The 17038-nt window shown below is 40.3% G+C and overlaps 1 protein-coding gene across 5 annotated transcripts in view; it reads right to left on the bottom strand.

Annotated features, from left to right (window-relative positions):
- Cacna2d1 (calcium voltage-gated channel auxiliary subunit alpha2delta 1) overlaps positions 1-14539 on the bottom strand; it is a 426913-nt gene extending 412374 nt beyond the window's left edge. For 4 of the 5 annotated variants that reach the window (XM_021190608.2, XM_021190611.2, XM_021190609.2 and 1 more), the window contains exon 1: positions 14136-14539. In XM_021190608.2, coding sequence (XP_021046267.1) covers positions 14136-14230 — 95 coding nt within the window. In that variant the 5' untranslated portion in view covers positions 14231-14539. The remainder of the gene's footprint in view (positions 1-14135) is intronic. The other variant, XM_029534913.1, reaches the window with a different exon arrangement.
- Positions 14540-17038: the final 2499 nt, after the last annotated feature.

Below are 17038 nucleotides of genomic sequence, written 5' to 3'. Positions count from 1 at the left end.
ACACACACACACACACACACATACACATGCACAATCCAAGATATGGAGAACAAAGAATGGGAATTGCGTAAGAACTGGGATGGAGGTTAGAAGCAATGAGCAATCCAAAGTTAAAAGGAAGTAAAGGCAGGCATCCTTGCCCTACAAGAGGATCTAAGTCACCAGACACCAGGAAGCTTTAATGTTTCCAAGCAAATTATACCTCCTTGGTGCTTTCTACATGTGTAAGTCAACACTTCTGTCTGGGGGAAACTGCAGGGAGTTTCAACCGTGGGAAGAGAAACATCCTCATGTTACCAAGTGAACAAATTACAGAGCTGAATTTTGAACCTAACCATGTAACCAGTCAGACGGATTCTGTCAAAAATTAGTCCCAAATCTTCAAAATTATCCATGTTCCAGGTTTAAGTATATTTATATAATTGGCATTAATACACACAACATTTCAATTTTGAAGTATATTTATATCATTAACCTAACAATGGAAAGTTTAAAAAAAATCAGGTTTGAGGCCTAACACTTAAGACTTCGACATATCATGAATTAAGTTGTATAAACGGTGTGAGGTAAGGGTCATATTTTGTTTTCTGCATATAGATGTTCAGTTTTCTAAAGCTCACTTCCTGAAAATATTCTGCTCCCTACAAAGCCATCAAGTGTGTAAGGCATTTGTTTCTCTTTGCCTCTACATGGTACACAATGCAGGAGAAAGGGAAAAAAACAAGTCACTTCAATCCTACGCTCTATGGTTCTGACAAGGAAACCTAGTTAGAAATGGCACAATGCCACACCTTCTTAGCTCAGCTTTTAAGACTCTAAGTGGATACGCAGAAGTCAACTCAAGCTAGAGGAAGCTCTGCTGTTCCTCAGCGCGGGTCCACAGCCTGTGAGATCTGTAAGCCTTTGCAGACATCTCTTCTGACTCTTCTGAATGAAGACGTTGTGGAGACCAGGGAACCATTGGAGCTGGCTCACCATGCATTCTAGTGATGGGCAGCTCAGCTTCACACTAAAGCCATGGCAGGGAGGTTGGAAACTGTAAGCAGACCTCAGGAAATGCAAGCAGGGGCTAGCGAGTATGTCGCATTTTTAGGACTTGATCCCATTCTTATGCCCCTTCCAGGGAAGATTTAGAGTCCTCCAGTGTTTTCAATGGAAAAGTGTAAGAGATTATTAGGGGAAAATGGTCTTCAGTAATCTCCAAAGAGGCCTCCCTCCAGCCACAGATAAACACTGCAGGAAGAACCTGTAGGCCACATCCCCACACTAGGATGAAGGAAGATTAGCTGAGGTTCAATTCTTTGCTCGTAAGTCCGTTGAAATATGTGTATACAAGTGCTCAGTGGCATCTCATTTAAGCACTGTAGTTTCTAATGAAAGGCACCGAATATGACCCCCTTTAGAAGGTATATGGATGAAATTCAAGAAAATTAACAGTCCCAAACTGCAGACTCTAAATCCGAAAAAGTACTTAACCTAACTGAAACTTAACTCTTCCAAGCTGTATCCTCAGCACTTAAGTAGGCCAGCATGGTTCTCTTGTTACTTAAATGTCTACCAACTCAACTGCAAATCGTGGAAGCAAATGTTTCACTATAGAATCACTATGTTGTGTGAATGATATGAGACAGGAGGCTCATTCACACGGGGCTCAGGCAGGTAAAAAATGAAAACTATGACCAGCAACCACACAGGACATCCGTACATATTTTGATACCTTGGCTATTTCTAATAAATTTTCTGGTCCTTAGTCTGCCTGCTAGAAAGCATTTTTAAGGTTTTATTCTCTCTTCTCAGTGTTTATTCAATATGTATATGTCAGAATTAACATTCAAATTTTATGTAAATTTCACTCATATGGAAGTGTACGTGTTATATTTGAATAGGTAACATATATATGTGATAATATATATATATATATATATATATATATATATATATATATATGTTAGCAGATATGTATCCACACTTCTGTTAGGGGAGCAAAGTAAACACAAGGAGAAAAATAAAATAACCCCTAAACTGCCTATTTAAGCCAGGTTTTAAAATCCCTCTGTGAAACTTAAAATTTGAGTCCAGGGGAAAACCTATTTCACATCTGGGAAACAAACTAACAAAAAACAAAAGAAACAAACAATCAAAAGCAAACAACAAAAAGGAGCAGGACATAGTTGGAGGATTTCAAGCCTAAGATGGCCCCTGCTGTCAGTCATTTCCAGCCAAGGACTCAGCTGGCTTTGAGATATCACACAGACAGGCTGTGTCACATTTGATAATTTAAAGAATGAATGATCTCATCTAATTATAATGCATGGTTTACTCTGTGATGAGTTACCATTCCCCCATGTTTATTTATTACCATTGAGAATTACTACACATTTCAAACAATTACCAGTAGACCTTTATAGCCATGTATTAATCTCCTGGGAACCAGACTACACACATTCACACACACACACACACACACACACACAATACAATACAATTTTGCTTCATGAAAATTAATTCCAATTCCTCCAGCTATTTTAAGGGGAAAATCGGGTGCTTGGAGAAAGAACCAAGCAGGCACAAAGTTGGCTTTACCACAGTCCGCACACCCTTTATGGTGCCTCACCCCCCTGCGGCTACACATGGCCCATTTGTTCAAGTCTCCTAACATTTTTACAGATGCAAATTTAAGTCAGTTCTAATATGATGTCATGGCAAAGAAGGGTTGGTATTTTTAAAGTAACAAACATCATAAGAATTTGGCACATCGCTTTCCGTGGCAAACATCAAAATGACTGCCACGAAAAGGGAGGTTGTGTGGCACTTGCAAACTTGCTGCTTCTGTATTATCATGGAATGGTGGACACTGGCGAGGAATTCATGCACAGCTTAATGTAAAACATCTCTTTGCTATTGAACCAATTCAAAAGTTACGGCAGAAATTCTGAGGGTTTCTTTTCCAGGTAGTGTAGTAATTGTGAAAGGCTGAAAAAAGGGTTGGGTGGAGTTTCATGAACGGAGGTAAGGTGAGTTGACTCAACAAAGACCTTTTGAAGTTTCCTACGGGCAGACCTTTGTGGACTCCCTTGCTGATGACTGAAGTCTCATTCAGTTTGTAGGACTGTCTGGAACTGTTTCTAAGAACATCAAGAATGGCCCTGCTTTCTTAAATTTCGAAAATGTTTGCAGCTAAAAACTCACGTCTTTGATTTAAAAAAAAAAAAAAAAAAAAAAAGAGGTGATTAGTAGCCAAGTTCTGACTTTTAAACCTTCTCCTGAAGCTCTCTGCTCAGACAACAGGTGCCAGCTTTAATGCCAAAGGGAAACACCCTGAAGGCTCTGTGGCTGGGCCTTCTTCTTCTTGGTCTGTTCAGGACCTCAGTTCTATCCTTAACCTAGGGATGCAGTACCTCAGCTTTGCTCTACCCACATTGTAGGGCATTTTTTACCGAGGTCTCCCTTTTATGATTCAAAAGAGAGTTTTAAGGCTGTTGGAAGCCTTTGTTGTTTCCATTCCTTTGTGTCTCTCATGGTTCAAATGCACGATAATTTTGCTCCTTTAGCCATTATTATTTATTCATGGTCTCTTAAAGACAGAAAAAGTAAGCAAAGGGCAAATAGTAAACTTTGACCATTAAAAAGGACTCTAGGCTCCGCCAAGCACACTTAGTTGATCCCGACGGTGGCACAGTGCTACAAGAACATTATATTTGTTCTTCAGACAGAAGCCGAGACTTAGTTCTCTTCTCCTTTATATCGACTCTGTTTACCTCTCAATTTTCATTGCTGAGAGAGTCAGTGGGATAATGGATGCTCACACCTCAAGGTACTTGTGAGCGGCCACAGAGGAACAGGTCAAAGTGAAACTCTAGAATCAATCTGCCCAGTATTCAATTTGAGCTCAGAACAAAATTCAAAGAAGCAGCTCATCCCTGCATGAGGCGAGACGGTAAGACTCACCTAAAGGCCTAGTTTGAAGCTGGGATGGACTTGAAAACATTTCCATGTTCCACTGTGAGTGATTCCATAGTGCCAGAACTGAGAAAGAACTCAGATATCATATAAGAAGTAATTCCAAGACCACCAGGAGACGGGAGATGCCTCCAAGAGGGGTGATCAAGGATATCCCTGGCTGGAATATGTTATCTGTCAGTGTACATCCATCAGTAGTGTTCACAGCCAATACAGAATCCAAACTACCTCAGATAAGGCCGGAAGTGTTAATGTCAGAGTCTCAGGACTCACGGGGCTGACACAAGAGAATGATGAATTCAAGACCAACATGAGCTACATGGTAATGCCTTGTCTCAAATAGAAAGTCAGACAGACAGACAGACAGACAGACAGAAAAAGTGAGAAGTGAAAAAGGGAATGAGAACAAAGAGAAAAAGTGAATAGCTCAAACCATAAATACCCATGGGAAAGGAATTTTTAAAAGGGGGGGGGGAGGAACAGTAAAATCACAAAAGGGAAATAATAGCCCTTAAGTCTTTTCGCCTCTTGCCACAAACCACAAGGGTGGTTTTTCCAAACTGTAATGGGACCAACGTGATCAAGATTAATGCTGGAAATTGTTGGCAGCTTCGATCCTAACCATTCATTCACTCAACTTGGAAGTCGGGGAACTGCTGTAAGGCGGCTAGCTATAATTTCAAAACCTTTGGGAGACCTGAGATGCTTACAAAAGGGATGAACAAGGACAAGCTTAGGTGGAATATCTTATCTGTAGGTGATGTATTAGTTTATCAAATTTATCATCTCGGGCTTTTCCCATAAGTGTCTGTATCCATGCAAACTACTAAATATTGAACATGGAGAGGATGATTATAAACAGTAGAACAGGGGAGCAAACCACCAACACTTGCCTAAAAAAATTATAAACAAAAATGTTGAATTGCCAAGAACTATGTTTTTGTATCTGTTCAGTAATGTTCATCCTTAAATCACAAGCATGTCTTAGTCACTGTTCTATTGCTGTGACCACAACAACTCTTATAAAAAGAAAGCATTTCATTGGGGCTTGCTTACAGTTTCAAATATGAAAGCGTGCTTACAGCTCATTATCATTATGGTAGAGAGAGCATGGCAGCGTGCAGACAGGTACTGGAGCAGTAGCTGAAAGCTACATCTGGATCCATAGGCAGGAGGAAGAGGGAGATACTGGGCCTGGCTTGGGTTTCTGAAATCTCAAAGCCCAACCCCAGGGACACACTTCCTCCAACAAGGCCACACCCTCCAACAAGGCCAAACCTCCAAACCCTTCTAATCCTTTTAAATAATGGCACTCCCTGGTGACTAAGCATTCAAACATATGAGCCTAGGGTGGCCATCCTTATTGCAATCACTACACAAGCACAAACACTTATTAGATTTAATGACATCGCTGAAAATCACAGTCAAAAAGATAATCTCTCCCAAGAAAGAAGTGCAGGAAATATAACAAAGTCAAGTGCAAAGGGAATAAAATTGGAAGCTGGAATCCTGTCTCCACCAAGAACAATAGTAAGTGCTTTAGGCTAGGTACCTCAGAGCATGAATATCACTGACGTGAGTGTACCATGTAGCAAATCATGTCAATTTATTCTGCCGAATGGAAGGTGTGATTTGGAACACTTAAAATACCTCTGATAAATTAAGTTTGTATCTACCCTATACTTCAGTGATCTGCTTTAATTCTAAAGGCTGATTCAGGTCTCAGAAGTTACTTCCTGAGACATTGCTTCTCATCTTGATTCCTTCTTCAGCTGCCTCGATCAGTACGCTCATCTCCATCAGTCATGACCTCTCTAATGGGACTCTTTTCTCTGCCATTTGGCCTGCTTCCTCTGATACACACAAGCCACCCCTCCAGTAATGCTTATTTCTCTTCCTATATATCTGTTCTCAGCACATGCAGTCTTTTCTGAAAAGTGCTTCTTTTACTACCAATGGTAATAGCCACTGGTCCTCCACAATGAAGGACCTGTTAATGAGAACAGACCCGGCATGGGGAAAAAATGAAGGGAAGGAAGCTCATTTAATCAGGATCTGTCCCTTTACCAAATCCCACCTCCTTCTCACAACTGACTGAGACATGGGCAGCTATCAGATCCCCTTTGGCTTATCCAGCCATTTTTTCCTCTAGGGAATACATTTTGGTAAGACTCTGGACTTCCTATGAGTTAGTCAAGAAAGCATGACCCCTTGCAATCATGAAATACCAGGACTACCAGGAAGCAAATAAAGACAGTCTGCAGGGAAGAATAAAAAGGAGGGAAAACAGAGATGCCAGGCAGACCTGAATGGTGATGTTGAAGGCAGACTCCCCTATCCCATATCTGCTAGCATTTCTTTGACTTCAGCTTACATGACTGAATCATATCATCCCACCACTGTCTGAAAACATTTACCAACTTTTGATTTAAGATAGTCCTATGACTGATTTCCTGTAAAATTTTTTAATTCCAAATGATCTAATATAATCCGTGGCCTTAAGACTTATGAATTCCAAATCCTCCACATCCACCCTTCTTATTCTGAATTTATTCTAGGTTTCTCATTTCCTTCACATTCCCAAATTCCTAGAAAGAGCGCTCTGCCCTTGCTGTCTCCAAATTCCCAAAGTGCAGGAACCATGTTCTGTCTCCAGAACTACTGAACTGTTCATTTATATCACAAACTTGGTGACATCCTTAATGGGACCCCACCCCACCCCACACACTGCTTGGCCTCTCTGCAAATGAAACAATGCACCAAACCTCTCCTGAGAATTTCCATGGTGGGTACCAATTATTCTTAACTAAATAAACAAGTGAACCTTTCTTCTGGTTTTAGAAGCTGTTCTGAAACAGCTTTCAAAACTACACAGAGAGTGCTGAGGACCAATAGATACCTGCAAAACAGGACGACTCAGTATCTTACAGGCAGGATACCTGTCAGCTCACCTTCAACGCTTGCCGAGTGTTCATTCCTCCTCGGAACCATGAAACATGATCTACCTGCTACAGAACTTGCTTCTCCTCCTTTTTGATCTCCAACAGCGACTATTCCACTGGCATCTTTTCTTGCCTAGCCATGACTAAAACCCAGCAGATCCTGTTTCATTAGATCGTGGGTTTTCGATATGCATTCTATCTTTGGCTCAGTCATGTTTTCATGCACCTCGCTATCACTCTCTCCTGTGTTAAGTTGGAACTGTGATTGTTATTCATTGGGACAGCCTACCTCCATTTGTACTCTTCGGATGTACCTCAGCAAGGTACATGATTGGCACTGAATAATAACTGCATTAATTGTTGGATTAAATTATATTTGAGGTTAAAACATTTGAAGCAGAAAACATTAAAGAGGAAAGTATAAATTAAAACTATTTCTAAAAATGAAATAAACTATTTACTTATTGGCCCAAATAGTCTTGAGTGCACTCCTAGAAGGCCTACCATCTACAGGTTACTTTGCTTCTTTTAATCTCATGGAAGAAATTTTGTTAGAGAGCCTCTTGTTTGATAATTAACTCTTGAAGTTTTAATGAAATATCATGCTAGCATTTCTTATCCAAGAAACCCTTTCCCTAGAGGTTTATGAAAACATACGAATTTCTAAGTATTTTTATGTTTTTTTTTTTTTTTTAAGATCTAGACACTTTTTAATGTCTGTATTCCTTACACTGAATTTCCATATCTGAATATTTAGGTCTCTAAAAATGAATCTCATGCTTCGTGAGTGGTATTTCAAGTCTAAGAAAGACCACATTTGAAATGCGCCGGAGATGACAATCCAGTGAAAATAACTAGCGGCTCCTTCTAGCGTCTGCAGTTTTGTAACTCATAAATCTGAGGGCTCCTTTCTCTGCCCCACTTTCAACTTCACTCCTCAAGGTTCTTTTATCACAAGGCCTGTTGATCACCGTTTTAAAAACAAGAGATTTTCCCAGTGTGTCTGACCTCATTCGTTTTATTGAGCTATACCTCTTTTAACTCTCAGGATAAGGAGTCATTGTCCAGCCATCCCTTATATGGTCAGCCAGTAAGCACCTTACAAAAGGACAATTTTATTAGCTCTTTCCCCGTTTGTTCCTCTAATTATCCCCACACTATGTGGGCAAATGTCAAAAGGAACAATTGTCTAGACTGTCTGATATTTTTGATAGAAGTGTCAATTATGTGCCACAGACTTATCTGTGTGTCACAATCCCTCACAAATTTCCCTTACAGGGTAGGAAGAAGTCCCTGCAAACCCTGAACAGAGATTCGATTGAGAAAGACAGGAACTTAAGAGCTGGTTATGAACAGCCCAGAGAGGGGACAAAATTATTTTATTTGACTGGATGCCCACGCACACAATAAATTATGATTAGTATTCAGTGTATGCAAACATACAGGAAAGAAAAGAAATAACACATAATATTGAAACAAAATTGCTAGGATCATTTTTCATGGGACACTAGGAGAGAACCACAGTGAAATTTTAATTGCCCAGGAAACATAACTTAGACAGTGAGATTAGCCTCAAACTGATGTGTTTTCAATGGGAAAGGCCATCATTTTCTATGCCATCATTTCTAATTTAAATTGTCCTTGCATCCACAATACTGAATTTTAAATGCATCCTAATTTTTTTAATTCACTGAGCATATGGCTTTAAAAAAATCAGCAGGAGCATATGTTAAAATAACATTTAGCCTGAAATATTCCACATTCATATTCAAAGAGAATGTCTTCAAATAATGATATTTAATACACAATATATGTCCATATGTAATTTATATCATACATGTAAGTCTCAATAATTCAGAATCAGGAATATATATATATATATATATATATATATATATATACCAGTTTGTTCAGGCCACAAGGCCAATGTTTTTCTTGTTCACAAGATTATTAGAATCTGTACAAATAAATGCTAAAACTTATGAAAGAAATGGCCACTATCTTGATTCATTGCTTTAATTACTAATAATATTGGTTCCTATGTACTAGATTACTATAAAAGAAAGCCTCTTATCATGGAATGCCTAAAAGTTCATATTTTACATAATGTTTTGAACCAGCACAGGATTGTCTCCACTTCTAAAATATCATAACATCAAATATATTTAACTCTTACAAACACAGATGCATACTATACATAAATAAAAAGGTAAAACTGCCCACTATATATAGAACTTTTTAAGAAGTGGTCAATATTTTTAGTGCAATAGTGTCATTTTCTTGTATACAATGTCACTCTAATGCTTAGAATGAATTTTAAACCTTGAAGATGGTAAGAGATTAACAGAAATCATACAGTATGGACCATGTGAATTAGCTTACATTGCAATTTAAAAAAAAAAATTCTAGCAAATCATCCAGTATATATGTATGCATACATACATGAATATATATTCATGCATATGTATTTTAACATACAAAATATCATTTAATAATTAAAGAACACTATAACTGTATACACTAGACAAATAATCTAATTATGTATTAAATCTTTACATGCTTTTAAGAGGAGGTAAATGTGGCCTTCCCTACCTTTCAGTATAAATTGCTTTATCAATTGACATTTTCTTTCAACTCTATAATGAGTATGATGCTCCCGTTTTCATGTCTAGTGTGCGTAAGCCAAGGTAAACCATGCACAGGCCCCATGGTTGGGTACCACTGCCTAGTGCAAGGGTCTAGGAACGCAACTGCATGAGAGATTGAGAACGTTGTAGGCAGTCATGAAAACAGGTTGGGTTGCCTCACTCACAGACACAGCAGCACACAGCGTACTCTGCAGACTCTAAGGACATACAGACGGGAAACAGCAGTTTCCAGTGCATGCTCCACAGGAAGCAGCTTGAATACTCTGACATACTACCTCAGACAGTCCTTTTAACATAGTTGATGGGAGGCTGCTATTTTTATACAATAAAATATTACATGTTAGAAGCTGAAACAAATTCTGATTTCTCTAAAACATTCTACATATGCTTAGGTGAGAACTTTCTAGGTCTATACCTAAAAGACACTAAAGGAGATTTAAAATTGCATAATGGCACAAAAAATATTTCATCTCACCCACTTAAATCTCCAGCTCAAAGTTAAAGCTTCACCAAAGAGAAAGACGGGGAGGCAAGGAATTCATACTTGTATTGAAAAATATGGCAAAGAAAAGGGGCAATGGATAAGTATTTAATGTAATAGTGCTATGGAGAGCATATGATTTAAATGACAGGAAGCTGTGAGCACAGACATTTAATATTTTCAAAATTCTACATAGCTTGTCATCATGAATTTATGCTCTAAAAATAAATAATGAATTTAAAGACAATACTTTATTTCCTTGCATCTTAATGGAAAAGACCAACGTATACTACATTGTTTTATTTCAGTATCAGAGAAACAATAGAAAGGTGTACATCTAGGTTTCTCTGAGGCGTGATGAGATTTTTACCTGATTCAAAACTGAACTACCTGCTTTATATTCTAGTATCCCATGTGTTTATTAAAGTAATATTCATAAAAATCCATTGGAAGAAAGGAAAAATACATCCTTGTTTACATCCATTTTATAACCCATAAGCTTATATTCCTGCATGTATTTTTCTACAATGATTTTTGGATTTCAGTTCAGTTTCTTCTAATGCTCGCTGAAAGGCCAAGGCAGATAGTGACTGTTATGCCTACATAAAACAATAGCAAATTAAATATGCTACTGCTTACGCAGAGAGCTACACCTATTGTTTCATATTCTAATCGTACACCTGTGGAGTAATCAGTGCTCTCACGGATGTTAGGGCTTGTGAAGAAAAGTTGGAAATCAAGAAAAGGGTGTTTAAGGGTCATTCACTTTGAAATCTATATATACTATCTTATTTTGTATTCTTTAATATGACACATTTCCTCATGCCATGTACAGTATAAATAAAAAGTTCATGTAAGCATAGCTACACCCCTTACTCTTATGCACGGGACAGCTAAATACCCATTCCGACATCATGCCATTCAGACATAGCCATATTTCTACATAAACAACAGAAAAATATGTATCTTTAAGTGTTCAGTACTCAAAAACTACTGATTTTTTTGCAACACTTTATTTATTAAAAGTAACTGAAATCCTTAGTTATATATTTAGATCATATAATCAAGTCACATATAGTAATTGGCTTTCATCACCGAGTACCACTTTGATATGGCTGAGATAAAAGTTTAATTTGAACTATAATGCTTTAAAAGTGGATCTATAAGCAGGTTCTAAAATTAAGGACAGATTTGAAATTAACATTACTATATTGATCAGCATCCATGTGTTCCTGAATTTTAATAGATATGTTTTAACATAAGTGCCAAGGAATTATTTCCAGAAAGAAAGCTGCCCTTTTTGAGAATTATATTTTGAAATACCACTATAATATATGTATACTATAATGTGAGGATGATGTATTTTCCATTACAGCATGCGAAAATAGGCACTTGCTTGCTAGCACATCATGTATTTCTTTCACACCTTACTTTCAAAAGTATACCCCCAAAAAACATATAGCCCATAAAAATAAAAATGATATTCAAATTCTTTTGTCTGAAAATAAATGCATTGTTTGATTGTTAATTTTTGGAATGGATTTATTATTTTGCTGTGGAAGAATATACTGTATTAGGATGTTCTTTAAAATAGAGGGCAGAAAACCTATCATTTAGAGTAATATGTTTATTTATTGTATCAAAACTAAAGACCTCCATGTTAAACATTACTAAAGAAAAAAACCTCTTAATTATAATTACAATTCGTGTCTAAGTCCAATTAGCAACTAATTAATGCTACAGTGTGTTAATGATATGGTCTTCCTCTACTGAAGATGACAACTTTTCATTTTATTTTATTTTTGCTGAAAAATAAAACTGCTAACAAAACCAAATAATTTCCTAATGGTTTTCTGAGAAATTTATAAATAGAAGCATCATAATTGGCCTTTAATAATTTTTACAGTCTTTGTGTTCTGTTCTTATAAACTTGATTTTTTCCCCAGATAACTGAGCTTTGTCTTGATAAATAGTGCATTTAATTCTTTTCATGCAAGCAAAGCAGATAGCACTGTTTTTTTTTTTTTTATGAGATTGATGCCACAGTTTTTCACAGATCTTATTCTGAAATCTAACATGTAGTACAAATGTCAACTACCCTTCCTCAAAAGATAGAATTACTAACTTTACAAATAAGTAATTGCAGAAGCAAGGAGGTTTCTAAAATATTGTTAATACTACCATAAAGACACTGTCTTGGGTTACAAAGTCCACTCTTAGTCCATAAAATAACATTTCACATAATATGAAAATATTTTCATACTCCTATTGTTTGAAACAGCACAAATCCTTTCAAAGAAAAGGAATCATGGTTTCCCAGTTCCTATCTTAAATGCCTACTTAATCTCCTTCACGTCCGGGGAAATTGAGTTACTTAATTTTGGGAAAACATTTATTGCAGATGTTCTTATGAGAAGGATTTTCTACATTAGTATTTTATTATGACATGCTGAGTGCTGTTTGTTTGCGTTTTGTTGTCCTTAATGGAAGGAAGAATTCTTCCCAATTAGTAGCAATATTGGCAAATCAATTTAAAACAACACCAAAAATGTGCATTCCAAATAAGTTAAAGATGTGGCTTGTTAAAAGCCACAACTTATTTGACACAAAATGCATGAGAGGCGCCCGAGTTCTTATGTAATAGGCCGAGCTTCAAAAGCACTAAAATATAAATAAGTGAAAGTACGATTTCTTAATAAGACTGGATGATTTTGTAGCATCTTAAGGGAATTCTTAGACTTCTCGTGTTTAAAATTAAACAGTTGGAACGTTCTGCCAATTAAACGAAGCTCTACAGATGGCTTTTACCCTTTCGCTTCATAACAGAAAGGATATGCAATCATTTTTATGGAAGATTATCTAAAGAGAACATTACTGTAAATCAATGCCATAAATATTAGACACCCCCTTTCTCCTGGCTGGAATATGCATCTCTAGATGCTTGCACTGACAACTAAGGTGATAAATGTTCTAGGCCAAATCTTTAATAGCTATCGGGTTCCAGCTAGTAAGGATGCACTTCTAGTGTACCCCCAAAACTCCAGGATTCAGCTCTCTGCCAACAAAGGACAGCAAGTGATTCCCTGCAGCAGGAAAGCCAGGAAGGCTACCTTGAGCTTTGTTTTTGTTATGTAAAATGCATTAAAGTGACTCACCCACTTAAGACTACCTACTCTGAGCAGCTTTAAAGTACCTTCAAGAACCAAAATAAATGCTTTCCCAGAATGCCAGATTAGCTATTCAGCGCATTTAAAAATACGTATATGTGCCACTGACTCGGATTCCTTCTTGCACCCGAGAGAGCGGAGAACGGTTTGCATGCATCCCTTCCAGCCGTGTGACTACAGCTACCTTTCAACACTCTATTTCTAGAATAGCAACGGTTTCTTTCTCTCTCTTTCTCTTTTTGAAAGTTATTTTAGAAATGTTAAAAATAAGGGAAAATTGCAGGAGACTGGGGAACAGTCCCACCCTCAAAGAATAGGGGTTCTATTCATTCTAAGAACAGGAACCGCGTGTCTGTCTGCACTTAGATGTTTCAAATAAAGGGTTGGGTAGGTTGGCTTGGGTGGCCCTTGTACCTGTGAGCGCTGGGGTGGACAGCTCGCTCAGCTGCCGGGAGCGAGCTGGCTAGAAACCAGGGAAGCTGTCAGGCGCTCCTAGTAATTTGGGATCTAAATGAGTTTGGACAGCACAGCAATTAGCATCCTAGAGGCCAAGTACAGGAGAAGAACAAGCTACCGGGGTCAGCCTGAAATTAACTCTGAAATACCTAACGGAAACCCAACTTTTTCATCTGGCTGCGTTTGGTGGGAGCTGGGTATGCCTACAAAGTTTTCCCCCAAGTCCGGCTACAGTCTTCAGCTTGGAGCATCCTCGGAGACCAGGCTGAGACGCCGCCGACGGCTAGCGGACGTTCCCTGGGACGGTGCGGCCGGACGAGGCACGGCACACCGGTTCCCAGCTCACTCCAGCGGCCAGCGGCGCATCCCCGGGCGGCCCAGCCTCCGAGGCTCCCAGCCGCGCTCCCCACCCCCACGGGCAGCCCGCCCGGCATCCAGCGGGGACCCCCGCCTCCAGCCCCACCCGGGCCCGCCGACTTACGTGACGGGCGAAGGGAAGGGCTCCTCGCTCGAGGGGCCGATCAGCCCCGATTGGAAAAGTGTCAGAGTCAAGGCCAGCAGGCAACCAGCAGCCATCTTCGCGATCGAAGATCAGTGCCCTCCCTGCCGGCCCGGAGGCGGCGGAGCTGCACGCGGCGGCTGAGGGACGGAGCCGGGGCGCCGACGTCTGCGGGAGAGCGCGCGGGGAGAAGCGGGCTGGGCACGGCCGGGCGGCCGGGCGGGGCCGGGCGGACTCTCTAGCGCGTGGCTGCCGCTCCGTGCCACGGCTGCCTCGCCTGCGCCGCCATCAAGGGCGACTGTGGATACAGAGCTCGGCCAGCCTGCCGGCGCCCGCGCGCTCTGGCTCCCAGCGCTCGCCTCCCTGATTTATCCGCGGTCGCCGAGGAGAGGGCGGGGGCGGGGCGGGGGCGGAGGGGGCGGCGCGGGGACGCGGCGGCTGCGGGGATGGGGGTGGCCGGAGCGGGGCCCCGGCTGCCTTCCCCGGGCGGGTCTCGGGGAGGCGGCTGTGGGTGGGCAGCGGGAGGGCCGGGCGTCAGAGTCGGGCGGGGACGGCCCGGGCGCAGCCCTCCATACAAGGCAGAGAGGAACTCCCAAAGTCGCCGTCGCCTGCTCCCGCCGCAGGGCGTGCGGAGGCCGAGCGGACCGAGCCCGTAGGTGCTCCCCGAGGGACCACCGTCCGCCCGCGGGTATCCGCCGCTCGCGCAGGCTCCTGCCGAGCACTTTGCTCGCCTCCTCCGGGTTATTTTTTGCACAATCTGGCAGGGGCCCCCAAGCCCTTCTCCCAGGCGTAGAATCCGCTGCCTGCCTAAGAATCATGAAGTGATTTGACAACAAATCTAGGAGGAACCCCTAGATTTGTGGTGCTTTTTTGAAAACGCCGCTGTGGACTCAACCAGGTGGCACTTGTTTTCATGGTGTGCCGGGGGTTAGGGCCTTTGACAGAGCTCTAACTAATGGTGCCAGCGGCCCTACACCCACGTACAAGTAGACTCGGTTTACCTGGCGGGGGCAGATCCTCAGGGGCGGACTGGGAATCATTGCAGAACAAGCTAGCAGATGCTGTAAGATGTCTTTGCTACTCGTCCACAAGAAGGAAGGCTAGAGGGTGGTTAGCGTTGCAAGGGGCTTTGGCAACATCTTAGCAAGCAACCTTCCAACTGGTTGAAAAATTCCCTGTCCTGACCATTGGACTGCTTTGTGAACAAGCTTGTTGCCTGCTGAATTCACTCTGTCAGTGTGAACACAGAACGGAGGTTAACATCAGAAACAGGTGGCCCTCTGCAAATTGCATCTGAAATGTGGAGGAAGGGCTGGTTTTACTTCCACTCTGGGGAGAAGCAGGGCTGTCTAGGGTCTTCTAGAAAGAGCAAAACTAAACAAAACCATTCGGTCTTCATTTATACCTTCCCTGCCTGGCTCAGGCCACTTTCGAGGACAGACTTGTTGGGCCGCTGCTGCTAGAAAGGCTTCATGGAACAGCCCAAATTCTTAATCTGCTTACAGAAGGATATGAAAACACTTTGACATGAAGTCAGAGAATACAGTTCGTGATGAGAAAAAAAAGACCCTCACACTAAGGCGAAGAATCTGTAATGATGTTGCGTCTGTAAGATTATTAATCACCCCTTTTATAGAAGGGTAGATAGACCTCTACTCATTCAGAATTGATCAAACAAAGAGATGATGATGATGGGGGTGATTGCCGACCAGCTCACAAATGTATTTATGATTTTATGATGTTTGGCCTGGTAGGTTAGCTTTCCTGTCCCCTTTATCTCTCCCTTTTCACGCCTTATTTGTTTTCTTTATGTCCTCTGCATCTCTATCACGCCCTTTGTTTCCTTATTCCTACTCTGAGTGGCCTCACAAAGGCACCCCAGAGCGACTTAACTTAGTTTGTTTTGTGCTAGGCACCAGAGCTGCAGGAATGAGGGATGCAGTGGGCTGTAATGGGATTCAGAGCTACAGCTCTGAAGGGGATTTTACAAATGCAGATACATTTTCTTCCCAAAATTAGATCCCATATAGTCAAATCCATCGTTCTTTACAATTTTTAATGATTCATAGGCAGATCTTCTCTTGCAATAGAATTAGAACAAGAGAATTAAATGCTCATTATTGTCTACATAATGTGCTGGTATCATAATGGGTTTACTATATTAAAAATATTGTTATAATATATTATGCCAATTATTTCATTAATGTTTCAGACTCCCTACCATTGTATATTATATATGTATATATTTATATGTATGTATATAATTTTTAGAAGAAAAGGCTTATAGAGTAAAAGAATGTAATGCAGTCTTTGAGAAGGTAAGTCAGATTTTATTATAAACTTTGTTGGCCTTGAGCCATATCTCAATGTCTTTAGATCTCTCTGATGATGTACTACATTCTCCAATATCTGAAGCTATGATAGAAAGATGTTGCTTCTACAATTCTTATTTTGAGGGGTAGGTGTTGTTCAACTACAAACCTCAATCTTTTACTTGTCAGAGTGAAGTTTAGCTGTTAACTGTTTTTGTTGACAGAAAACTTTTAATGAAGACATTCAAACTGAAGTTTTTGAAAGATGTCTCTATGATTGCTAAAACAAAGCCATCTCCAAGGCGTTCATTGGACTTCAGATGGATTTACCACATCCTTACACAATGGCTTCTTTTTATCTCATCTCAGTTGTGGTTTGGGGAGAGGCTCCATAAAGCTCAGATCATAGTCTATTAATTTTAATAAAAATTCCCTATATCAACAAAATCTGTCATTTAAGCTAAAATGTTTTCAAATCACAGGGATTGGAGATAAAAATGACTGCATTATCACCTAAAACCAGAACAAGAAGCCAAAAATTAATGTCTACAATTCATTTAAGCAAAGACACTT

Source organism: Mus pahari, chromosome 2 (genome assembly GCF_900095145.1).
Source record: "Mus pahari chromosome 2, PAHARI_EIJ_v1.1, whole genome shotgun sequence".
Classification (NCBI taxonomy): Eukaryota; Metazoa; Chordata; class Mammalia; order Rodentia; family Muridae; genus Mus; species Mus pahari.
Note: the sequence above shows the minus strand (reverse complement) of the source record. Positions and strands in the feature narration are given on the sequence as shown.